This window comes from Ornithorhynchus anatinus, chromosome 1 (assembly GCF_004115215.2).
Source record: "Ornithorhynchus anatinus isolate Pmale09 chromosome 1, mOrnAna1.pri.v4, whole genome shotgun sequence".
Lineage (NCBI taxonomy): Eukaryota > Metazoa > Chordata > Mammalia > Monotremata > Ornithorhynchidae > Ornithorhynchus > Ornithorhynchus anatinus.
The window spans coordinates 176081318-176109110 of NC_041728.1; the positions used below are offsets into that span (position 1 = coordinate 176081318).

Below are 27793 nucleotides of genomic sequence, written 5' to 3' on the forward strand. Positions count from 1 at the left end.
GTCAGCTGTGTGCTGTGGGCAAGTCACTTAACTTCTCTGTGCCTCAGTTGCCTCATCTGTAAAATGGGGATGAAGAATGTGAGCCTCACGTGGGACAACCTGATTACCCTGTATCTACCCCAGGGCTTAGAACAGTGCTCTGCACATAGTAAACGCTTAACAAATGCCAACATTATTATTATTATTATTTCTGTCTCCTCAAAGGGCTTATGAACTTTAATTAACCTTCAGTCTTTCACCCAATAGCCTAAACTCTAAGTCAAGAAGAAGTCTCCCTGTTGTGAAAGGAATGACATTGAGATGTTGTTGAAGGCTGTGTCCAAAGTCTTAGGGAATACTTCAACCCATCAGAAAACTGGGAATCAAATGCTAAAGATAAACCAGAATAGCAGGGCCTGGGAGTCAGAAGAACCTGGGTTCTGGTCCTGGCTCTTCCACTTGTCTGCTGTGTGACTTTGGGCAAGTCACTTAATTTCTCTCTGCCTCTGTTACCTCATCTGTAAAATGGGGATTAAGACTGTGAACCCCAACTGGGACAGGGGTTATGTCCAACCAGATTAGCTTGTATCTACCTCAGCGCTTAATACATTGCCTTGCACATAGTAAGCACTTAATAAATACCATTTAAAAAATGGTACACTGCATCAACAAGAGAGTAGCTCTCTTGCAGCAAGAACTTCATGTGGGAAGAGAAGCTTCATGGGCCTCAATTACCTCATCTGCAAAATAGGGAATAAGACTGTGAGCCCTATATGGGACAAGTTTTGTGTCCAACCCAAGTATTTACCCCAGTGCATTGTACAGTGTCTGGCACATAGTAAATACCATCAAAAAAAGAGAGGGACAAGGAGACACAAGAGAAAACAGTGTTGGTTGCTGCAAACATTATATGCAACAAAGGAAAAAAATTTGGATGTCCACTGTGGCTGAGATTATGGAACCCACACTGTCGTTTTCTGATGTACATGAACTTATAGGTGAACTTAAACATCAGTAGTGTTTTCTTTAAATACAAAGGACAACTCTACTGTGTTGAAAGTCAAAAAGGAATGACAAAGCAAAACTGAGACTGACATTCCTTCTGGTTTATAGTTAGGTGTGAAATTTTCCAACCCATGTTTCCTTCTCTATGGAAGTTTTACCCATTTACCACATCCATAAGTCTTCACTGAAAGTTAGGTGAGGGAAACGAAAGAAATGATGTGTCTTTAGTTTTCGTTATATTTCCTTAGTGCTTAGCATACTGTGTGGCCCTCCACAGGCATGCAACAAATCCCAGAAATACTATATCAAGACATCTCAATTAAATTGAAATATGCTGGATAATACAAGCCATGATTTAGGTGGAAGGTCCATCCCAAAACAGTAGCACAGGTATTATGACCATTCCACGCATGATGCTGACATCCTATCAGCACCGAGATTTTTTTTAAAGGTATTTGTTAAGCACTTACTACGTACAAGGCAGAGTTCTAAGAACTGAGGTAAATATAATGAGTTTGGACACAGTCCCTGTGCCACATAGGGCTCACAGTCTTAATCCCCATTTTACAGATAAGGTAACTGAGCCACAAAGAGGTTGTGACTTTCCCAAAGTTACACAGCAGAGTGGTGACAGAGCTGGGATTAGAACCAGGTCCTCTGACTCCCAGGCCTGTGCTCTTTCAACTAGCCCATGCTGTTTCTCAAGATTTTAAGACTGTCCCCATCACCTTGTGCATCTCCCATTTACTGAGAAGCAAGTAGGATACAATTCATTAGAGGAAGCCACAAGGTAGTGGGATATGTACTTCAGGTCTGTGGGGCTGGGATGGGGTAAGATCAAATTGCTTAAAGGGTTCAGACTTGATTTCCAGAAAGAGGAAGGACAGCACTAAGAGAATAACAGCAAAAGAGTCAAGATCAAACTCCAGTGAATGGGTTGGCCTTAGGGGAGCAAAGTGTGGAGGAGGAACAAGGCTTCTTAGAAGGGCCTGGGAGTCAGAGGACTTGGGTTCTAATTCCAGTTCTGCCACTTGCCTGCTGTGTGACTTTGGGAAAAATATTTCACCTTTCTGTGCCTCCATTTCCTTATCTGTATAATGCGGAATCAATACCTGTTCTCCCTCCTACCTAGACTGTGAGCCCCATTGGATCAGGGAATGTGCCCAACCTCATTTACTTGTAACACGGGCCTGGGAGTCAGAAGGATCGGGGTTCTAAACCTGGTTCCTCTGTATGTTGTGTGACCTTGGACAAATCACTTCACTTCTTTGTGCCTCAGTTACTTCACCTGTAAATTGGGGATTTAGGCTTTGAGTCCCATGTGGGACCTGATTAGCTTGTACTTACTCCAGTGTTTAGCATAGTGCCTAGCACATATTAAACTCTTAACAAATGCCATTTAAAAAACAAAACAAAAAAAACACTTGCATTTGTTCCAGTACTTAGAACAGAGCTTGACACATAGTAAACATTTAATAAATATAATAATAATAGCAAAGTACAAAATGGGTTGCATTAGGAAATGAGCTAGGTAAGATAGGGAAGGAAAATCTGACTGTCTTAAAGCTGATGGTGAGGAGTTTCTGCTTGAACCAGTGATGGATTGGCAGCCACTGGAGAACTCTAAGGATTGGGGAGGGATTTTAAGAAAGCTGTTGTAGTAATTGAGGCAGCATATTAATGTTCAAACCAACATGGTGGCAGTTTGGATGGGGAAAAAGGTGGGTCCTAGAGATGTTATGAAGGGAGAAGTGACAGTATTTGATGAGTGAATATGAGGGTCGAATGAGAGATGAGTGTAATATAATGGCAAAGTTACAGATTTCTGATATGGGGAAGGTAGTGGTAATAATAATAATAGTAATGGTAGTAAGCGCTTATTTGTGCCAGGCATTGTTTTAAGCACTGGGGTCAATACAAGCAAATCGGGTTGGACACAGTCCCTTTCCCACATAGGGCTCACAGTCTCAATCCCCATTCTACAGATGAGGACACTGAGGCCCAGAGAAGTGAACTGCCCAAGGTCACACAGCAGACAAGTGGGGGAGTCCAGATTAGAATCTATGACCTTCTGACTCCCAAGCCCATGCTCTAGCCACTACACCATGTTGCTTCTCTATGAAGGGGAGAGGAATATCAAAGTGCTAACCTAATCATAAATCCAACAAGGTCTTTGAGATAGGTTAAGCTGATGACCCTCTTCAAAGGAAAGAATAAAAACTCAATTTCAGAGGAAACATATGAACTGCTATAGGAAGGCTTTAAGGCACTTGCCTAAAAATCAAAGGTGTCGGCAAAATTTTCCCAGTATTTCTGGAGAAGCGACAGATGGTGGAAAGCTCACCTTGTTTACACTGAAGCTTTTACCATTCTGAAAAGCAATGAAAGGCGCCTGAATAATTTTAGGGAAAAAGGAAATTTCCCTGTATTCTTGCACTCAACTACTAAGGTTTTTTGTGACTCATAAATGCACTACATTGCATTCACTCATTGGTACTTAGTGAGCACTTACTGGGTTGGGTTTTTTTAATGTTTTTTGTTCTGTATTTAGTATGAACCAGGCATTGAACTGAGCACTAGGGTAAAAAATGAAAAATAAATTTTGGTATTTGTTAAGCACTTACTATGTGCAAAGCACTGTTCTAAGTGCTGCGGGGGATACAATGTGATCAGGTTGTCCCACGTGGGGCTCACAGTCTTCGTCCCCATTTCACAGAGGAGGTAATTGAGGCTCAGAGAAGTGAAGTGACTTGCCCAAAGTCACACAGCTGACAAGTGTCAGAGACAGGATTAGAAACCATGACCTCTGACTCCCAAGCCTGGGATCTTTCCACTGAGGCACTAGAAGTGAGGTGACTTGGCCAAGGTCACACAGCAGACAGGTGGCAGAGCGGGGATTAGAACCCAGGTCCTCCTGACTCTTAGGTCTAAGCTCAAGTCAGTCAGTCAATTGTATTGACCCTATCCACTAGGCCACACTGCTTACAGTATTCAGAGCATGTAATTGAATCGTTTTGGGTTTATGAAACATTGGCCTGTACTCAAGTTCATGGAGAGGCATCCCAGGGAGGAACGGCAATACGTTTTGCATTTTACTGCTGAGAAAACCGGTCAGGTATATTATTTATCCTAAATTGCACACTGATCCCACAGCAGAGATCAGAGACCAAAGTCTTTTGACTCCTGGCTCCCCACTCTCCAAACCTTCCAAATTTTCTCCATTCAAAGGCGCATTTTCTCCAGTCACAAACAGAAGCAACCACACTTAATTAATGAATTAATGTTGGTATTTGTTAAGCGCTTACTATGTGCCGAGCACTGTTCTAAGCGCTGGGGTAGACATAGGGGAATCAGGTTGTCCCACGTGGGGCTCACAGTCTTAATCCCCATTTTACAGATGAGGGAACCGAGGCACAGAGAAGTTAAGTGACTTGCCCACAGTCACACAGCCGACAAGTGGCAGAGCTGGGATTCGAACTCATGAGCCCTGACTCCAAAGCCCGTGCTCTTTCCACTGCGCCACGCTGCTTCTCCAACACTGGCTTCCCTAACACCCACTCAGCCATAAATGACCCCGATCCTTATGCATACTCCTTTCTGTAGGTCTGCAAAAAGAACACCGGCAAATACAAAAATAGAGTAACACGGCAGATTTTTTTAAAGCCCAATCCTTATGCCCAAGCAATGTGCAAATTTTCCATTTTTGCTGATTTTAGATCAAATCGAGTCTCCTCAAAAGCAGGGGAAGCCTTCCTGCAAAGGCTTGCCCTAAAGAAACCTCGTGCTGTAGAACTCACACCTTCTGAAAACGCGAGTGAGCGCAGGAGCGGCTTCTCTTCCGCTAACCCGGCATGCCCAACCCAAACTGGTTTGCGCTGTCAGAAGAGCATTCTCTAACTCCCTAGTGACCCTCTAATCGAAGGACAGAATGAAGACACGTATTCCAGCAGAGGGACTGGCAACTGAATGCATAAGGGCTACGGTTCATGGCCTGAACGCATTGCAATTCTAGCAGTGCATGGCACACCAAATGTTGAACCACGTTTGGAAGAGATGTAAAACCAAGCGCTTAGGACGGTGCTCTGCATACAGTAAGCACTCAATAAATACGATTGAATGAATGAATGAATAAAGCACTCATCCCAGCCATGGGCCCCTGAAATCAGCTCTACTGCCAAAATACTCTCTTTTTGGGTGGACTTGTCTGCAGCGGAGGAAAAGTTGGGGAGAGAAGGGGTTTGAGTGAAAAGCCTGAACCCCCAAGCCCCTATCTATATCCCTTGGATTGGAGGATGAAATTATGGATGGTGAGATTTTTATCTGGCAAAAATCATTTATTGATTTGGGCTGCTAAAACCAGGGAATGACAATCACCTTTCTCATTTTGCATTTGCTACCCATAAATCCTAGTGCTGTTTTATTTGGCGTGATCTTTCTGAAGTTTCTGAACCACGTTAAACCTGCTCGATACCCTTCCAATCTGTCTTCGGATGCCATCTCCTCACCTCTATGATGCCTCTAGGTAGCATCATTTGAGGTTTTGCTTCACTGATTCATGGCTGCCCCGATTCATCTCACAGGAAAACACAATCCAGTTTTTCTCATTCTATGGATTTCCCATTGTGGTTGTAGTGATCTATTCACTTAAAACTGTGTTGGGTCATCAACTATCACATAGGAAGTGAGCTCAGTCTGGCTTATTTTGGAGCAGGATTAGGTCCCGAGGAGAAGGGTGTCTTCTCCACTGTAACCCCTACGGTTTCAATATCTCCTTACTGGGAGTTCTCTTAAAGATGATGGTGTTTATTAAGTGCATACTATGTGTCAGGAAATGTGCTAAGGTCTGGGATAGATAATTGGATTGGAAACAATCCCTGTCCTGCACAGGGCTCACTGTCTAAGGGGGATGGAGGGCAGGTATTTTATCCTCACTTCCTGATGAGGAAACTGAGGCAACAGAGTGGGTAAGTGACTTGTACAGCAATCAAGCAGTGGTATTTACTTAGTGCTTAATATATGCAAAGCACTGTACTAAGGATCTGGGAGAGTACAGTAGTGTGGGTGAGCCCTGCCCTGAAGGAGAATATAATCTAGTGTGGAAGACAGACTATAAAATGAATTATAATAAAGGAGTAGGACAGTGGGCAAGTGATGGAGCCAGCCTTAAAACCCAGGCCTCTTTCCACTAAGGCACCCTGCCCCACAAAGTCCTATATAATTCAATTATCCTAGTGCAGCTTGGCTTTCCTCCTGGCTAGCAACAGGGATGTTTCTCCTCAACTTGATCTTTTGTTGTTGTTGATTTTTTTTTTTTACCCCTATACAAGCAACGTTAGGGGAGAGGCCACGAGCCTGGAAGTCAGAGGACCTAAATTCTAATCTCATTTCTGACACTTGCCTGCTGTATGACCTTGGGCAAGTCACTTAATTTTCTTGTCCTCTGTTTCCTCATCTGTAAAATGGGCTTGGAATTCCCATTTTCCCTCTTACTTAGACTGTGAGCTCCCTGTGGGATAGGGACTGAGTCAGATCTGATTATTTTGTATTTAGCCCAGTTCTTAGTACAGTGCTGGGCATTCATACTAAGTGCTTAGTACAGTGCTCTGCACACAGTAAGCACTCAATAAATTTTATTGAAGAATAAATACATACCACAAGTATTCTTATTAGCTGTGCCATATGGCCATTGGAAAACTCCTTTTGGTAACCAAATGATGTCACCTAACTCTGTGATAATCATTGTTTTCATAGTCATCATTTTCACCATCATCATTATTAATATTTTAAGCACTTACTATTTGTCAAGTACATTTCTAAGCACTGGGATAGATACAAGTAATCAGGTCAGACACAGCTCTATCCCACATTCATTCATTCGTCCATTCAATCATATTTATTGAGCACTTACTGTGCTCAATAGCGCAGAGCACTATACTAAGCTCTTGGAAAGTGCAATAGAGCAATAAAGAGAGACAATCCCTGTCCACACTGGGGGGGGGGAGACAGACATCAAAACAAGTAAACAAGCATCAATGTAAATGGAATTATAGATAAATATATACACGTGTATACATATATATATATATATATATATATTAGTGCTATAGGGTAGGGAAGCTGGAAAGAGCAAAGGGAACGAGTCGAGTCGACATGGAAAGCAAGGGGAGCTGAAGAAAAGGGGGCTTAGTCTGGGAAGGCCTCTTGGAGGAGCTGAGCCTTCAGTAGTGCTTTGAAAGGGGGGTGGGAAGGTTGATTGTTTGGTGGATTGAGGAGGGAGGGAGTTCTGGGCCAGAGATAGGATGTGGGATAGGAGTCAGCGGCAAGACAGAGGTTGAGACATAGTGAGAAGATTAGCACCAAAGGAGCAAAGTATGTGGGCTTGGATGTAGAAGGAGAGAAGGGAGGTGAGGTAAGGGGTAAGGTGATGGGGAGCTTTAAAACCAATAGTGAAGAGTTTAGTGGTTTTTTTATACAGAGGTTGATAGGCAACCACTGGCGAATTTTGAGAATGGGGCTAACATGCCCTGAGTGTTTCTGTAGAAAGATAATCCAGGCAGCAGAGTGAATTATGGACTTAAGTGGGGAGAGGCAGGAGGCTGAGAGGTCAGAAAAGAGGCTGATATTGTAATCAAGTCAGGATAGGATAAGTGATTGTAGTAACATGTTAGCGGTTTACATGGAGAGAAAAGGATAGATCTTGACATTGTGAAGGTGAGACCAGGTTTGATGACAGATTTGATATCAGGGGTGAATGAGAGAGCAGAGTCAAGGATGACACCAAGGCTGCAGGCTTGTGAGACGGGAAGTATAGTGAGGCAACTCTCAGAGCTGGGATTAGAGCCTAGGTTCTCTGACTCTCAGGCCTGGGCTCCTTCCATTAAGCTGCACTACTAGTTTCCTAACTGCTTAGAACAATGCTCTGCTCACTATAGGTGTTATATAATTTTTATTGATTGATCTATTAATGGAAACCCTCTGTCAATGCGTGAGATTGAAAGGAAGCCCCATTTCAAAGACCTTTCAATGAATCGATCATTTTATTGTGAACATTTCCTGTGGGTAGAGCACTGTAATAATCTAACAATATAACAGACACATTCCCTGCCCACAATGAGTTTACAGTCTAGAGTGCCTTCTCACTGCAAAATTTCCTAGTTTTAGTCTCAACCCAGGCCATCTTTCCTGACAGTCCCTGGTATATGTGCTTCTTGGCTCCTTTTCCAAGTGGTCAGCTGCCTTCTCAACCTGGTAAAACTGCAGGTTAGCTGAGTGTGGTCTCATGAAAGTTTATTTCTGAACACAGAAGAGATTAAAGGACTAGCTAAGTTTAATAAGACCATTAGCTTGGTAATTAAAATAACAGGGAATCACTAAGGAAACTGCTTTCTAGATGTTTCGGGAGTGGAATTGATATTGATCCTTTTGCCTTTTGAAACTCAGACCTGAGTCCCCAGATGGAAGGCCTACATGAACAGAAAGCTGAAAAAGAAAGAAGGGAAGAAAAGAGAAAGAGAAATAGAAAAGAGAAAAATCTCAGCTCTCTCAATTGTTTGCTGTGAGACACTGGGCAAGTCACTTAGCTTCTCTCTGACTCAGTTTTTTTCTCATTTATAAAATGGGGATCCAATAATTATGAGCCTCCTGTAGGATAGGGACTGTTTCTGGCAGAGCTTAGAATATTGCTTGACATGAAGTGAGTACTTTACAAATCTGATAATAATAATAATGATAATAATAACCCAATCCAGAGGAAGGATAACCTAGTAGTGAGAATATGAAATAAGGAGACCAGGCTTTAATTTTTACTTACACAATGTGTATGACCTCCACTCATGTTATATGATTTCTCTACTTTGGTTTCTCTATGTGAAAAGTGGAGGTAATAAAACTTATCTCATATTTCAGAGGTATATGATAAAAATAAATCTAACGATGCCTGGGACATGGATGGAGAGATGCAAGCAGTCAAAGTATCCCTGATAATTCTCCCATCTCTTAAATGAGATATAAATTCAGTAGTGTGTGATTTAATGGAGTAAAGATGTTCTAAATCCACTCAAATCATAATTTCATGACACTTGGGGTAATGTAGTACAATAGAGCTGGTCTACACAATCCCTGTCCTCAAGGAACTTACAGTCTAGTGGTAAGTGTGGTGGCCTGATTGTTGGCTAATGTGGACAGCAGAATCCACAGAGCCACCAGCATGGCCTCGAGGGTTCAGCCTAGGTCTGGAAGTCAGAAGGACCTGGGTTCTGATTCTGGCTCTATCTCTTGTTTGCTCTGTGACCTTGTGCAAGTCACTTTACTTCTCTGTGACGCAGTCACATCAAGTGGGAGAGGAACTTTGTCCAACTGATTATCTTGTATCTGCCTCAGCACTTAGAACAGTGCTTGAGCCGTAGTAATTGCTTAACAAATACCATCAATATTTTAATTTTTCTTATTACCAAAAGAATTATTTCCAGGTCATGGCTCTTCAGCATCATCACTCTCCAGTAACCACAGCAACTGTAAAAGGGATCCTGAACATCATGAGGTGCTATAACCCTGCTTTCTCCCCCAAGGTTGTAAGCTTGTTTTGTAGACTGTAAGCTCATTGTGGGCAGAGAACATATCTACCAACTTTGTTGTATTGTCCTTTACCAAGCACTTAGTACAGTCTTCTACACACAGTAAGTACTCAATACATTTGATTGGTTACTTGACTGACTCTATTGTCCCATACAACCCCTGTGCACCACTCTTCAAAATATTGGCTCCCAGATATTCATTCATTCAATAGTATTTATTGAGTGCTTACTATGTGCAGAGCACTGTACTAAGTGCTTGGAATGTACAAATCGGCAACAGAGACAGTCCCTGCCCACTGACAGGCTTACAGTCATTCATTCAGTAAGCTCCTCCTCCTATCTAACCTCCCTCACCTCCCACTTCGACCCAGCCTGCACACTTAGTTCCCTTAACACTAACCTACCGATTATACATCCACCTCATCTCTCTCACCATTTACCCCTTGCTCACATCCTCACTCCATTCTGGAACTATTTCCCACTTTACAGCCAACAAACTAATATTAATAATAATAATAAGAATGATGGTGTTTGTTAAGCACCTACTATGTGTCAAACACTTCTAAGCCCTCGAGTAGTTACAAGGTAATCGGGGTGTGCCACGTGGGGATCACAGTCTTAATCCCCATTTACAGATGAGGTAACTGAGGCACAGAGAAGTTAAGTGGCTTGCCCAATGTCACACAGCAGACAGGTGAGAGAGCTGGGATTAGAACCCTCATCCTCGGTCTCCCAAGCCTGTGCTTTTTCCAAAAGCCATGCTGCTTCCCTTCTGCCACTTTCCCCACCTTCAAAATTCTACTAAAAGCTTATATCCTCCAGGAAACCTTCCTTGATTAATTTCTCATTCCTCTACCCTCCTTGCCCTCCCTACTATGTCATCCTATGTGCTGTACCCTGTATGTACTTGAATACTCACCCCACTCTAGGCCCACAGGGCTTATATGCATAAAATATTGCTATAGCTTTGCTGCTTACCCTATCTGTGATTTATTTTAATGTGTGTCACCCCTACTAGAATGTAAGTTTTTTGAAGACAAGAATTATCTACCACTCTATTGTATTCCACCAAGCTCTTAGCACAGTACTCTCCACAAGCTCCTTGTGGGCAGGGAATATGTCAGTTTTTTTGTTGTATTCTCCCAAGAACTTAGTGCAGTAATCTGCACCTGGTAAACTCTCAATAAATACGACTGTCTGAAGTTTTCAGTAAATACCATCGATAGGTTGATTGATATTGAGGCTGATGTTTGATGTTTGTATTATTGTTATAACTGAGACTATCCTTCAAGTGAAATAATTAATGAACATAAGGCTTGTTTCAGAAAAGGGTCAACAAACACATTTTCTTCTATTGGTGGCTCACTATTAGAATTTTAGTGTGCACCGTACAGGAGACTAGGCATAAGCAATGGTGGAATATTACCATGAGGGTAATGAGGACAGAACATCAGAATCATCCAGGAAAAAATTGCATTTCCAGAGGATGGAGAGAATGGACTTACTTTATGAAAATAAGGGGGAAAAAAAGAGTATAGCCTTCATTACCAAATGTCCGAATAGAGACAGTGCTTAGTAAAGAAAATTGGAAGGGTATTTAGAAATGAATTGTAAATATAAATCAAACAAAGAAACATTTCAAAAAACATTGGCCGATATTTTCTCAGTGGAAAATGTGGAATGCAGTAGGAAGGGGTTCCCCAAATTTCTACTGCAGATGCACCAGCTCTGGATGGCACCATCTGGGATTTCAGCATTTATGAACAAGAATATTACAGTGTTCAAGTGTAGGTCTGAATACATGTGTGGAATTCGAAGTCAGCTCCAGGAATGGTGGCAAATTCCCTGATTTTGGCTAACCTTTTTGTTGATGTAATAATGATTCCCCAGCAAAATTCTAGAGCCCAGTAAGAGTTTCCCAGCATGTACCAGTCTCCTTTGACTGTAATTCAGTCATATTCCCTGTAAGGTTATAATTAGCAGTACCCCTCTTCTGCATTATATGAGTTATTCAATTTCTACATAAATAAACTCAATGCAGAGATGGGTAACTGCTAAGTTAACTTTATGATTGACCCTGAGCTGGCAAGGATGCTACTGTGAGAGAATGAATATAATTGCAATTTTTCCATTTGGTTGGTGTCTTTGGAGAGAGGAGGGGTTGCAAGTAGTTTAATTTAGTTTGAAAGATAGAAAAATGTGGTGTAAAATAGGCCCCCAAAAGCCATTCATTATAGTTATTTATAAGTGCTTCATTGGTATCTTTAAAATATATAATCAAGTGACAATCTATAATTATTTAAGGCTACTTGGTTAAGATAATTGAAAAACTGTAGTTTCATTTCCTCTCACTCTTCTTTTGGATTAGTAATTGAGTGTTGATTTTTTTTTCCTTTTTCTTTCCCAAAGCTCAGTTTTGGAGGGATTCCAGTTCCAGGCAAACCAGGAACCTTTCTGAAGAAAAACTTTCATGGATGCATTGAAAACCTATACTACAATGGAGTAAATATCATTGACTTGGCAAAAAGACGCAAGCCTCAAATCTATACTGTGGTGAGTCCAGGTCACCTTCTCTCTCTTTTCCCTTCTCTCCGGAGGATCAGCAGCTGCTCTCCTCTATCCCCAAAATAATGCTTCTTTCACAAGTCATTCACGAGTATAATTGTGTAGTTAGAAGATTTCAGAGATTCAGTCAACATCAATTGAACTATAGAGATACACAAACACATTAGCAACATTCAAAGATTTCCATTTTCTCAACTGTATTGGGTGAGTAAACAGTAGTTAGGGCTGCAAGAAGGAGTTCATTGCTATTAATTCTTCTTGCTATTATGTGTCAATGCATAAGGGGAACCAGGGATGCCCTTTCTATTATTATAACTGCTATGGATTTAGCTATATTTTGGTGGTAGTAAAATTAAGGCAAATGAAACTTACCATCAAAAGAAACAGACATATTTTGCAAGATATTTTGGAAATCACAAATCAGGGTTTAGTAACTACTAGCATTCAAAAAATTATAGAAATTATTTAACATTTTGCTAATTTCTATTTTATTTTCATCACCCATTAGCATTGGGATCTGTTGCCTTGGATTTGTTTTTGCTTTTCACCCAAACTTCACCCGGCTTCAATCCCACAGCACTTATGTACATTTCCATAATTTATGTTACTATCCTGCTAGACTTAAGCTCCTGGTGTGAAGGGAGAGCGTCTGCTAACTCTATTGGTAGTGTGGTGTAGTGGAAAGAGCATGGGCTTGAGAGTCAGAGGTGGTGAGTTCTAATCCCAACTCTGCCAATTATCAGCTGTGAGACTTTGGAAGCAGTGTGATTTAGAGGAAGGAGCATGGGCTTGGGAATCAGAGGTCATGGGTTCTAATCCCAGCTCCACTGCTTGCCAGCTCTGTGACTTTGGGCAAGTCACTTAACTTCTGTGTGGCTCAGTTTACCTCATCTGTAAATGGGAATTAAAATTGTGAGCCCCACGTGGGACAACCTGACAATACTGTACATACCTCAGCACTTAGAACAGTGCTTGGCACATAGTAAGCGCTTAACAAGCACCATCATTACTGTATTGTTTTTTCCCAAGTGCTAAGCATCTTGCTCTGCACACAGGGACCACTCAGTAAATGCCACTGATCAATCGACTAGGGTGAAAGTGAATGCCAGGTTCCCATTCATTCATTCATTCATTCCTTCAATAGTTTTTATTGAGCGCTTACTGTGTGCACAGCACTGTACTAAGCGCTTGGAATGTACAATTCGACAACAGAGACAATCCCTGCCCAATGATGGGCTCACAGTCTAAAACGGGGAGATGGACAGCAGAGCAAAAAAAGAACAAAACAAAAACCAAGACAGCATTATCATGATAAATAGAATCAAGGGGATGTACACATTATTAACAACATAAATAGGGTAATAAATAATATATACAAATGAACACAGTTCTGAGGAGAGGGAAAGGAGGAAGGGGGAGGAGCAGAGGGTGGGGAGGGGAAGGGGAGCAGAGGGAAAAGGGGCTCAGCTGAGGGGAGGTGAAGGGGGAAGGGAGAGGAGTTGAGGGTGGAGGGGGAGCAGAGGAAAAGGCGGGGAGCTCAGTGTGGGAAGGTCTCTCGGAGGAGGTAAACTCTCAGTAGGGCTTTGAAGAGGGGAAGTGAGTTAGTTTGGCGGAGGTGAGGAGGGAGGGCATTCCAGGACAGTGGTAGGATGTGGGCCAGAGGTCGACGGCGAGATAGGTGAGAAGGGGGGACGGTGAGGAGGTGAGTGGCAGAGGAGCGGAGGGTGGTGGGTGGGCAGTAGAAAGAGAGAAGGGAGGTGAGGTAGGAGGGGGCAAAGCAGTGGAGAGCCTTGAAGCCCAGAGTGAGGAGTTTTTGTTTCATGTGGATGTTGATGGGCAACCACTGGAGGTTTTTAAGAAGGGGAGTGACAGGCCCAGAGTGTTTCTGCAGGAAGCTGAGCCGGGCAGTGGAATGAAGAATAGATAGGAGCGGGAAGAGACAGGAGGAAGGGAGATCAGAGAGGAGGCTGTACCAGTAAGATAGCCATTTGGGTGGAGAGGAAAGGGCGGATCTTGGCAATATCGTAAAGGTGAGACCGGCAGGCATTGGTGTTGGATTAGATGTGTGGGGTGAATGAGAGAGCCGAGTCAAGGATGACACCGAGGTTGCGGGCCTGTGAGACTGGAAGCATGGTTATGCCATCCACAGTGACGGGGAAGTCAGGGAGAGGACAGGGTTTGGGAGGGAAGATAAGGAGCTCAGTTTTAGACATGTGACATTCCCAGATAGTCCACTTAAAGCTGGAAAGAAATATTGTGAGTTTACCTGAGGAGTTGACTAGATAGCAAGCTCTTCAAGAGCAGGGATCATGTCTGCTAACTCTGTGGTAATACTAATAATAATGATGATGGCATTTGTTAAGTGCTTACTATGTGTCAAGCACTGTTCTAAATGCTGGGGGATACAAGGTAATCAGATTGTCACACATGGGGCTCACAATCATAATCCCCATTTTACAGCTGAAGTAACTGAGGCACAGTGACATTAAGTGACTTGCCCAAAGCCACACAGATAAGTGGTGGAGGCAGAATTAGAACACATGACCTTTCATGGGTCAGAATTAGAACTCATGACTCTCAAGCCCGAGGTCTGTCCACTGAGCTATGTTCCTTCTCAAGGGCTAAATACACTGTTCTGTGCACAATAATCACTCAGTAAATTCTGTTAATTGATCACTTCAAGAATTAAAACAATAAAACTAGAACCTAGCATTCAACTTTGAAAGATGGCTTTATTGTTTGTTTATTTGATTTTACCTTTTCTCGGACTTCATGCATAGAAACTGGAGTTTCCCATTGCTCGCAAAATGCAGTGTTTCTCTCTCTCCGTATGGATGTGAATATTTTTTTTTTAAATTTTCATTATGGGTATTCTTCACCATGATATGCATCTTGATAGTCCTCGGTGTAGACACTTACAGTTCACCTTCCTTTTCTCCTTGCTTTTGCCCTGTACCTTGGGATTCTTCCAGATTCTTGAGCTAAGCATTCAGTCTAGATCAATATTTGCACCTCTAAAGGTGATCACCAATTATGAAATTGGTGATGGGTGTTGTTGGTGGCATTCTAAACCATTATTGAACTGTAATTAGGAGACAGTGACCTGCACAGTGTCTCATAGCGTTCCCTTGAGAGATACCTAAACACTTTTAGAAACACACACACACACACACACACACACAAACTCGGGCAAGTTAGGTCTCAGTTAAAGTCATATTTCATTTACTGGAATACATATTGAATGAATCAAACAATTTTATCATTGTCTAGTGGATAGAGCATGGGTCTGGGAGTCCGAAGGACTTGGATTTTAAACCCGGCTCTGTCACATGTCTGCTGTGTGACCCTGGGCAAGTCATTTAACTTCTCTGTGCTTCAATTACCTCATCTGTACAATGGGTATTAAGACTTTGAGCCTCATGTGGAATAGGGGCAGTGCCTAGTGCAATTTATTGTATCTACCCTAGTAGTGAATACAGTGCCTAGAACATACTAAGCACTTAGCAAAACTTAAATAAAAGTACTGCTGAATTGTACTTTCCAAGCACTTAATACAGCACTCTGCATAAAGTAAGCATCAATAAGTATGATTGAATGAACAAATATCACAATTATTACTATGATTTTCATTATTATTTGCTGAGTGCTTGCTGTGTGCAGAGTACTGTCCTAAGTGTTTGGAAGTGTATAGTATAACAGAGTTGGTAGAAACATTTCCTGCCTACAAGGTTAGTCTAGAAGGAATGCATCACTTAGGCATGCATGCGAAGGTATGTATGTGTCTCTAGGTATTTGTTGTTCCTTCATTTTGAGGAAAGCAGACTGTAGTCTGTGCATTCATAGTATTGTAAAGCTAGGCCTGGTGTTTTTATTCATACTGATTTTAAGAGTGGTCTATTGCCCTTTATTTTTCAGATGGAAGTGTGTTTGTCAGGATTTTATTAATATTTTTGCCAATAGGCTTCTAAAGTAATTGTCCATTCTGACCTGATTTGCAATGCTTTGGAGATATTGGTTGTGAATTAACAACCTGATAGGTTCTTCGAAGGTTTTCAAAAATGGGTTAGATGCTTACCTAAATGGAGTGGTTTAGTATTGCACAAAGTGGATGCTCAATAAATACTGATATTACAATTTTAGAGGCAGTCCTTCCTGAAGGTCACACCTAACAGGAGAACTAAATAACATTTTATGAGGTACATGGTAGTTTTATGGCTAGCTATTCTGCGATTCCCATGACAAATGAAAGGCTTCTGAAAAACCAATGTTGTTTGGCTTCGTTCCATTAAAACATTGGTTTATGATTTCCACCTCATCAACTCCTCCTGTGATTGGTTTCCCCAAGCTGGATCTGATTGGTGCCAGTTGAATTCCCTCATTCCAGGGAAGCAATCCCCTCTCCAGTCACATGTTTGTGGCTCAGAGGAAAGAGCCCGGGCTTGGGATTCAGAGGTCATGGGTTCAAATCCCAGCTCTGCCACTTGTCAGCTGTGTGACTGTGGGCAAGTCACTTAACTTCTCTGTTCCCAGTTACCACGTCTGTAAAATGGGGATTAACAGTGAGCCTCATGTGGGACAACCTGATTACCCTGCATCTACCCCAGAGCTTAGAACAGTGCTCTGCACAGAGTAAGCACTTAAATACCACCATTATTATTATTATGTTCTTATGTTCTTTCCATGGAAAGAGCAAAAACTTTGGGAAAAGAGATGTCAGAAACAAGAAGAAATGTGGAATGAGCCATAAATGTGACTTAATTGACTTTGGAAAGGGAATAATTGCTTTATAAAGATACCTTCAAAATGATCAATCTTGGGAAATTTTTAAAGCGTGAGGATGGCTGTCCATCAAGTCAGCTTAACTTCATGATGCCCACATCTCTTATTTGGCAATATAAGAAATGTTCTACTTGATGTCTTTCTCCAACCGTGGTTTTAAAAATTCATCTCACCTTCTTATTTCTCTGTTTCTTTCTTTCATTTGTGATGGTTTTTCATTGGCTTTTCCCCAAAACTAACCTTCTAGTTCTATTTATTTTTAGGTGGGAAGTCATCTATGAGGGTTGTTTGTAAAAATTAAGCCTATTTTATATACAACATGATCCTCAAGTTGGTGGAAGTAGACTTAGTGTTCGAAAACATGGCTACATATATGTATGTCCATGGCATCAGCCAAAGTGTGATGGGCCTGCATTTCCAATCTCTGTATCAGCTTTACTGTGCAAAGCAGCCTTGGTGTTTCTTTGCAGTTCTGCAGCTTCACACTATTTAGGGGAGTTAAAAAACAATGAGTGACAAGTGTGGTAAGTAGAACAAAAATGAAGGAAGAAAAGGTCAGTCGTGTGGGTGGTATCTTCAAACTCTCTACCCACAGTCTTTAATTATCTTCAAATCTGTTATTATAACACAAATTATATGTAAAATGAAATTCTTCAGGAGCATGACCTTGTGATAGAGGAAATCTCATTTCACTCTGTACTCCAATCTTATTTATTTTTTTATTTATGTAAAACTATTTTTTGAGTGATTACTGTGTGCAAAGCACTATGCTAAGCACTTTTGGGAGTACAGTATAAACGAGTTGGTAGATATGTTCCATTCTCATAGGGAGTTTGCAGTTGAGAGGGGGGACAGGCATTAAAATACATTATGGACATGTGCATAAGTACTGTGAGGCTAAGAGTGGGGTGAATTTCAAGTGCTTGAAATATACAAATCCAAATGCAAGGACGACACAGAAGAAGTGTGAGAAGAGCAAATGAGTGCCTAGTCAGGCAAGGCTTCTTGGAGGAGTTATTTTAATAAGGCTTCGAAGGTGGGGAGAGCAATAGATATGAAGAGGGAGGGAGTTCCAGGCCAGAGACAGGATAATAATAATTATTACTATGATATTGTTAAGTGCCTACTATGTGCCACGGACTGTTGTAAGCACTGGGTAGGTACAAGATAATCAGATGGCCCCACGTGGGGCTCACAGATTTAATCCCCATTTTACAGATGAGGTAACTGAAGCGCTGAGAAGTTAAGTGGCTTGCCCCAGGACACACAGCAGACAAGTGGTGGAGCCGGGGTTAGAACCCACATCCTCTGATTCCTGAGCCCGTGCTCTTTCCACTAAGCCACGCTGTGAGGGGCCGGTGGTGGGATAGATGAGACTGAGTTACGGTGAGTAGATTGACATTAGAAAAATCAGGTAATTGTGCTGGGTTATGGTAGGAAATGAGTGACATATATTAGGATATTATCTGTATTTTTCTGTAATTTATCTATTTTCATTAGTAGATGTATTATATTATAAATGTCTGTCTCCCCCTCTAGACTGTGAGCTCGTTCTTGGCAGGGAATGCATTTGATGTTATATTCTCCCAAGTCCTAAGTACAGTGCTTTGCACACACTAAACACTCAATAAATATGATTATTAATAAAAATAATAATAAGAGGGAAAGAGTGAAGTCAGTGTTTTAAAGCCAGCAGTAAGGCATTTCTGTGGATGGGCAAACAATGGAGTTCTTGAGGAGTGGGGAAATATGGACAAAATGTATTTTTAGAAAAAAATGATCTTCACAGCAGAGTGAAGAATGGACCGGAGTGGGGAGAGGCAGGGTCATCAGCATAGAGGCAGAGACATCAGCATGGAGGCTGATGCAGTAGTCAAGATGGGATAAGATAAGTGTTTGGATCGATTTGGTAGGAGTTTGGATGGAGAGGAATGGTGAATTTTGTGATGGTAGAACTAACAGGATTTGGTGGCAGATTAATTATTTGGGTTAAACGCACATGTGCTGCAGCCAATATTGGAAGCTTATGAATTCGTTTGACTTGTGTTCCTTATTTGCTGTAAGGCTACTTCCGTCAAAATCCCACTGGATATTTTTGTCCATGTCTAGATTTATCTCAGATTCCTATGGCAACATTTGAGAGCGAGGTGTCACACACTGCTGTTAAATGTGGTTTTTCTATAACCCTTATTCAAAATGCAGAGTTCACAAGTAGAGATGGAAAAAGAAGCCTAAAAGAGGAATCTTCTATGCCCTCCTCTATTCAAACCCCTCCAAAAAGTGTTTTGGAACTCCCTTAGGGCTTCTTTGACAGTTTTATTTATTATTATCATTATTATCAACAATTATAATAATAATACTTGTGGTATTTGTTAAGCTCATACTCTGTGCCAGGAACTGTCCTAAGTGGTAGGGTAGATACAAGCTAATAAAGTTGGAAACAGTCTCTGTCCCATACAAGGCTCACAGTCTTAATCTCCATTTTACAGATGAGGGAACTGAGGCTCAGAGAAGTTAATTGACTTGCCCAAAGTCACACAGCTGACGAGTGGAGGAACTGGGAATAGAACCCAGGTCCTTCTGAATCCCAGGCCCGTACTCAAGCCACTTCATATCAGTCACTCAAAATCCATTTAGGGTTAATGCTCTCAAATGAGACAACCCTTGAAGACTGTAACTCTGCTTAAGGAAAATCTTCATTTTTAACCTTCAAAAATAAGAAAAAGTAATTATTTAGCTTTATCTTCACCCCCATCCCCGCCTTAGTGAAGGCCAAAACCATAAACTGTACCAAGTGGCCTTTCTTTTGGAGTGGCCACTTGGTACAGTTTATGATTTTAGCCTTCACTAAGGCCAAAGGGCTTTAGGGAATCATTGCTTTCCCAGAGCACATCACGTTAATGATGATTTCAGCCGGGGCCTTTGTGCTTAGTTGGAACTGGAGGCTGCTGCTTTTTTCCATTGACCTAGTATCGATTTCATCTGTCAGAATTCGTTAGTCCCTAGAAGGCAGAGATTGTGACTTTGGCTTCTGCTGGTCTCACCCCCAAATTAGTGCAGTGCTCCACACCCAGAGCTCAGTAAACACCACTGATTGACTGATACAATCCCTTTAAGCACTTAACAAATACAATTATCATTATTTCTCTCTCGACTTGCTATTTTTCTACCTTTTATCCCCAAAGGAATTTGTTATTCAAAGACAAAATCTCCCAGCAGAAAATTTTTCTGTTTATTCACATGAGGTTTTATCCAGCAAAAGTTTCCATATTGTCCTATCTCCCCTCAAGAGCGGCTCTAATTTGAGCTAGATAAGGATGAATGAAAGAGTTGAGAGGAAATGACTTCCCACTTTTTTCCTAGTGTTTTAGTTTGTGGCACAATTATTCTGGAATCTCAGGAAATGCAGGATAGTGTAATGTGATGAGCTTGTGAAATGCAAGATAAAGACCAGACCAAGATATGGTTCCAGACTAAGCCTCTGTGAAGTCAGAATTCAGCAGGAATTCCTGCTATAACTTGCCTTTCTTCTCCTGTGGGACTTTTACCAAATTCTGCTGAGGTTTAGCAGCTGTTCTGTAGAGATAATTCAATTCAACCTTTATGGTTCTATTTGACTCCAAAATGATCCTACATATTCTGAAATGCAGTAAAGCTAACTGCTTAAAGTAGACATAAAAAGGCTTGCCTATTGCTTCTCAAATCCTGCGGCCCTTCCTAATATAGCTCGTCATAATAAACAATCAGAAAACAAATGACCCATTTAAGGGTGTGTGCAGTACATGTAATCCGTGTGACTATATAGATGATATTATGTATTACTATTTTCAAAAATGGGGGACTCTTTGTGGAGAGAGTCCATTCCCAATCCAAAAGTGATTGATTTCACTTCATTAGAATGGCACCCAGACCAATTGTTGAATGACCTTTATCGTTCTGAGGTTTATTAGAACCCTTGTTTCAGTGTGATCATGTTTGAGGCAAAAATAGCCTTGTTTGAGGCTTTTGAGTGCATGACTGTCAGGAAGCAATGTAGCCTAGTGGAAAGAGCATGGGCCTTAAGTCAGAGGACCTGGGTTCTAATCCTAGCTCTGTCAATTTTTAAGCTGTGTGACCTTGAGCAAGTCACTTAACTTCTCCGGGTCTCAGTTTCCTCAAGTGCAAAAGGGGGATCCCTTGTGGGATGGGGACTATGTTCGATCTACCTACCCTAGCACTTAGAACAGTGTTTGACACATAATAAGCACTTAACCATTGCCATAAAAAGGGGTAGAAATGAGAAAGAGAAGGGGAAAATGTATGTGGAGGCCTCAGCAATTGGAAAGCCAAATCAAGTTTTCATGGCATATCGTAAGGCCTCTTCTTATACTCTAACCTACCTCTTAAAGCCAGGCAAGATTCTCTCCAATTGTTTATTTGCTGGACGGTTTGTTTTTTTTTTAAAAAAGGAATCATCTATATTCTTTATTATTATGGGTGGTTGCTAAGTGCATACTTTGTAACAAGCACTGTTTCAAATGCTGAGCTGCATACAGGTTAATCAGGATGGGTGCAATACCTGTACCACTTGGGGCTTAAATTCCCATTTTATGAAGGAGGAAACTGAGGCACAAATAAGTTAAGTGACTTAACCAAGGTCAAACAGAAGTCAGGTATGTAGCCAGGATTAGAGCAATGGCCCTCTTACTCCTAGGCCAGGCATGTATTCTTTCCACTAGGTCACACTACTTCTCTGCTTTATAAGCAGTTTTCTATGCTCCAATAATATCAGTAAAAAAGGAACTTGATGAAGGGTTTGGGATCAGAATTTAACAGACTGGAAACTGATTCCACTCAGCTTTGGGTTAGTCAACCCAGGATCTAAATACTCTTCAATCAAATGCATTTCTGTTCAAATATATTAACTGCCTCCATTCCAGAATTCAGGAAGAACTAATCTAACTAAAATAATGCTACAGATGTGCTTATTCTCCCAAAGAAATGCCAGGAGATAATGTTTTGAAATAATTTGATGGATTATAATCATTAATACTGAATTTTAGACATGACCAGTAGTAATAAAATTTTGTGCTTTTTTCCCTTTATTTTTGATGTGAAACTGACTATGTACAGATATTCTACATGATAGAGATTCATTTTGCAGCTTCTGGAAGCACAAAAATCTGAAAAAGATTGTTTCCTACTTTTTAGCCTGGGACCCAAAAGCTGCTGAGGATTAGTTGGAGAAAATCCTCTCTCTCCAGAGAGGCCCATAATCCTTTGATCCTGTCCCAGGGATAACACTTGGCTCATTCTTTAATATGTAATATTTTCCAACAAAAGGATACTCTAGTTTCAAATAAGAAATACATATACAATAATAATGTTGGTATTTATTAAGCGCTTACTATGTGCCGAGCACTGTTCTAAGCGCTGGGGTAGACACAGGGGAATCAGGTTGTCCCACGTGGGGCTCACAGTCTTAATCCCCATTTTACAGATGAGGGAACTGAGGCCCAGAGAAGTTAAGTGACTTGCCCACAGTCACACAGCTGACAAGTGGCAGAGCTGGGATTCGAACTCATGAGCCCTGACTCCAAAGCCCGTGCTCTTTCCACTGAGCCACGCTGCTTCTCCATATACCTCATATATATCTGAGGTTTATTGTAATGATATATACAATATAGATCTCTCTCTATATATATGTATGAATGAATACATATGTGTGCATATATAAAAATATATATATATGGACCACAACCCCTTTGTCTATTTCAATTGGATTGACCCTCGTTGTTTTATTCACCATCTAGTCTCATCCCTAAAATAAAAGAATCTACTCTATCATAATCTAGTCACACACCAGTAGTTTCTGTAACTTTCTAGAGACCAAATTTTCAGCAATAACATAGAAGCTGTTTTGACACCTGCAGTTGTTTCTCCTTGAATGTAGCAGTATATGCTTAATTTGAATCTGGCATAGAGGAGACTATTCAGGTAAATCCCTGATTTTTTAACCTAAATCTGTACTTTGTGTGTGTACCTTTGGCTATAGCCACTGACTCTAGAATGTATTCTGTGACTTCAAGGGCACCCAGTGAGGTGTGATTTTGATATGGGGATTTTACAAAAAAGATTTACCACAGCCTCTATTATACCAGCTTTATTCAAGAAACCATTGTTTGCTTAATCAAAATGTCTCTTCATGCAACTAGATTTCAAATTTGGGCTTTTAACTAGTCCCTTTCCCTTCAATGCCTCCTATACACTGAATTTGTACCCTTTAAGCCCTTGATATTACCCCACCCTCTCTAACACAGCATTTTTGTATACGTTATTTTCTTATTCATTTATTTTCTCTCTTCCCCTTTCGATCAGCTCCTTGTGGGCAGGGAATGTGTTGTATTGTAAAAATAATAATGACAATGTTTGTATTTGTTAAGCGCTTATTATGTGCAGAGCACTGTTCTAAGCGCTGGAGTAGATAGAAGGTAATCAGGTTGTCCCACATGAGGCTCACAATTAATCCCCATTTTACAGTTGAGGTAACTGAGGCAAGAGAAGTTAAGTGACTTGCCCACAGTCACTGCTGACAAGTGGCAGAGCTGGGATTTGAACCCGTGATCTCTGACTCCCAAGCCCGGGCTCTTTCCACTAAGCCACACTGCTTCTCTAATTGTACTCTCCCAAGTGCTTAATATAATGCTCTGCACAGAGTGAGCATTCAATAAATGTCACTGACTAATTAATTGATTTGGATTTTCTTCAGTGGCTTAATTCAATCAATATATTTATTGAACACTCGCTTTGCGCAGAGTAGTGTAGTAAGTGTTGGGAACTTACTATATGTTTATATATCTATGATTCTATTTATCTTGATGTCTGCGCCGGACTATTGGTTTTGTTTTGTTCTGTTTTGCTTTGATCTCTGTCTCCCCCATTTAGACTGTGAGCCCGTCGCTGGGCAGGGATTACTTCTATCTGTTGCCGAATTGTACGTTCCAAGCACTTAGTACGGTGCTCTGCACATAGTAAGTGCTCAATAAATACTATTGAATGAATGAATGAGACTACAGTACAAAGGAGTTAGCAGACATCTTCCCTGCCCACAGTGAGCTTACAGTCTAGAGCAAGAGACAAATATTAATACAAATAAATAATTCATAATCTTTAAATATATGTTCATCAGTTCCATGGGGTTGAGGGTAGAGTGAATATCAAGTAGCCAAAGGTCACAGATACGACTGCATGAATGACAAAGAAGGGAGAGGGAAATGGGGAAAAGAAGGCTTAATTGGGAAAGCCTCTTAGAGAAGATGTGACCTTAATTCAGAAATAGAATTGTACCAGAAAGTATACCTTTAAGTTATCCAGGTCATGTCTCTTTTGAGAGCAAAAAAAAGATTTTAAAAATTTTTGTTATTTACTTTTTCCTACCCAAATCCATATAATGAAAAACGAATGAGTAAAAATAAATCTGGGGATCTTTTTTTTTGTGGTTCCTTAATAATGGTCTCAGTGGATATACCCAGGTCTCCTGCAACATGTTACTTTACACACATGTAAATGGAAATGAGAAGCAGCGTGGCTCAGTGTAAAGAGCACGGGCTTTGGAGTCAGAGGTCATGAGTTCGAATCCCAGCTCTGACACTTGTCAGCTGTGTGACTGTGGGCACGTCACTTAACTTCTCTGGGCCTCAGTTACCTCATCTGTAAAATGGGGATTAAGACTGTGAGCCCCACGTGGGACAACCTGATTCCCCTATGTCTACCCCAGCGCTTAGAACAGTGCTCGGCACATAGTAAGCGCTTAACAAATACCAACATTATTATTATTATTATTGTTATGGAAAATTTTATTAGTAAATATTATAAATTATTATATGTAATTATGGCAATGTATCATTTCTATTACCTATGAGAAGGACCTGGGTTCTAATCCTAAATCTGCCACTTGTCTGCTGTATGACCTTGGACAAGTCACTTAACTTCTCTGGGACTCAGTTACCTCATCTGTAAAGTGGGAATTAAGACTTTTTGCCCCATGTGGGACATGGATTGTGTCCATTCTGATTAGCCTGTATCTGCCCCAGGGCTTAGTATAATGTCTGACACATAGTAACTTCTTTACAAATACCAAAAAAATTTTCATTAAAATTTTCATTCCTCTAGACTGCAAATTCCTGTGGTTAGAGAACTTGTCTATCAGCCCTGTTATATGCTCTCCCATGTGATTAACACAGAGCTCTTCCCATAATAAGCACTAAGTAAATATGATTGATTGGTTTTGTGCTTTGTTTTGTCCATTTTAACTGCCTCTTCTTCAAACTTGGTTCTAAAGGTTCTCAAGGCAGATATAAATTGTCAAAGAACACTCCTTAATTTTTCAAAGATGTTCTATCCTAAGCCTTTTAGACTGCGAACCCTTTGAAGGGTAGGAATTGTCTCTATTTGTTATTGAATTGTACTTTCAAAGCACTTAGTACAGTGCCCTACACACAGTAAGCGCTCAATAAATATGATTGAATGAATGAACCCGTAATGAAAACGTCCATCATGGAAGAATGTACTATATTACCATATAGGCAGTCAAATTATTCTTTGTAGAAAATCGTTCTTGATGCTTAAAAGTGTATTGCTAAGAAATTTAAAGAGTTGTTACCTCCTCTTTGACACTTCAGTAGGGCTAAGGTGGAACTATATGGAAGACTGTATATGCTTTTTTGGAATGCATACAAGTCCATCCCATTTAGACAGGAAGCTCTTTGGCAATCTCAACCCTAAATTTTTATAGCTATTTAAAACAATTCACTATTGATTAGATTTTTTCATTAATTAGATTGAATACACATCAAAAACTTAGATGTCCAAGGCTTCCTTTTCCCAAGGCAACTTCATCAAGCCATCTAATCTCTCAAAAAAATAGCATATTAATTGCTTGAGCTTTTCCCCCTCTTATGTACATTAATGATTCTTTGACCACAGATAAATGACTGTCAGCCCATTGTTAAGTAGGGATTGTCTCTGTTTCTGAATTGTAATTTCCAAGCACTTAGTATAGTACTCTGCACACAGTAAGTGCTCAATAAATACGATTGAATGAATGAATGTAGCTTAAAAGCAATGTATTTTTCAGAAGAGGAAGACTTACTGTTTTAAGGATACTTTTAAAGTGTGTTGAAAATTTTATTTTGTGACTAAAATTGGTCACAATTCTCAGATAAGGCATTTCTCAAACAGTGGTCTTTTAGTTCATATATTCTCTCATTTTTTTTTTTTAAGGTATTAAGTGCTTAGTATGAGACAGGCAATGTTCTAAGCACTGGGTCAGATACAAAGTGAGCAGGTTGGACACAGTCCATATCTCACATGGGGTTCACAGTCTCAATTCCTATTTTACAGATGAGGCAACTAAGACACAAAGAAGTAAAATGACTTACCCAAGGTCACATAGCAGACAAGTGGCAGAGTCAGGACTAGAACCCAGATTTTTTGACTCCCAGCCCTGTGCTGTAACTTGGCCACAGTGCTTCTACATTCACTTATGTTTCAAGACAGCCTTGTAACATAAGAATTCGGGTTTTCTTAGTATAGGTATTTAGCATTTACACCATATGTTTGAGCAACACTAAAGAGTATATTAAAGTCATGCTCAGGGCAAAAATGTGAGTTTGGAGTTTATAATGTATGTGATAATCTGCAAGGCAGGAGTGCATCTTAATCTATTGTGTGGATACAGGCAAGATCTGATGATCTTGAAAAATCTGCTCTTTCACAGGCCTGGGCAAGTGAGGGTTTTAAAGCCCAGCACCAGTCAGTCAATTAATTGTATTTATTGAATGCTTACTGTGTCTAGAGAACTGTACTAAGCGGCTAGACTACTGTGTCAGCCTTCTCTCTGATCTCCCTTCCTCCTCTCTCGCCCCGCTCCAGTCTATTCTTCACTCCTCTGCCCAGCTCATCTTCCTGCAGAAACGTTCTGGGCATGTCACTCCCCTTCTTAAACACCTCCAGTGGTTGCCTATCAACCTCTGCTCCAAACAAAAAGTCCTTACTCTAGGCTTCAAGGCTCTCCATCACCTTGCCCCTTCCTACCTCTGCTCTCTTCTCTCTTTCTTCTGCCCACCCTCTACGCTCCACTCCTCTGCCGCCCACCTCCTCACAGTTCCCCCTTCTCACCTATCCCGCCGTCGACCCCTGGGCCATGTCCTCCTGCGGTCCTAGAACTCCCTCCCTCCTCACCTCCGACAATCTAATTCTCTTCTCCTCTTCAAATCCCTACTTAAAGCTCACCACTTCCTCCAAGAGGCCTTCCCAGACTGAGCTTCCCCACTTTTTCCCCTCTGCTCCCTCTACCCCACCCTTCACCTCTCCACACCTAAACCCTCTTCTCCCCCCTTTCCCTCTCCTCCTCCCCCCTCCCGTCCCACCCCCTAGCACTGTAGTCGTCCGCTCAACTGTATATATCTTCATCACCCTATTTATTTTGTTTAATGAGATGTACCCTGATTCTATTTATTTGCCATTGTTTTTATGAGATGTTCTTCCCCTTGACTCTATTTATTGCCATTGTTCTTGTCTGCCTGTCTCCCCCGATTAGACTGTAAGCCCGTCAAAGGTCAGGGACTGTCTCTATCTGTTGCCGACTTGTACATTCCAAGCGCTTAGTACAGTGCTGTGCACATAGTAAGCACTTAATAAATACTATTGAATGAATGAATGAGAGAAAGGAGGCAGGGAGGATAGCAACGAGGTTGATAAAATAAACAAGGTGGGTTAGGATAAGTGTTTGGATTATTGTTGTAGCAGTTTGGTTGGAGAAGAAAGGGTGGGTTTTATCAATGTCGTGAAAGTCAAACTGACAGAATTTAGAATACTTGGGTTGATTGAGAGAGAGGAGTCAAGGATAATAC

General features: G+C 41.0%; 1 protein-coding gene across 1 annotated transcript in view; it reads left to right on the plus strand.

Moving 5' to 3' along the window:
* The window catches only part of CNTNAP5 (contactin associated protein family member 5), a 746584-nt gene that overhangs the window by 385148 nt on the left and 333643 nt on the right, over positions 1 to 27793 (plus strand). Inside the window, exon 7 of the mRNA XM_029075794.2 lies at positions 11967 to 12110. Coding sequence (XP_028931627.1) covers positions 11967 to 12110 — 144 coding nt within the window. The remainder of the gene's footprint in view (positions 1 to 11966; positions 12111 to 27793) is intronic.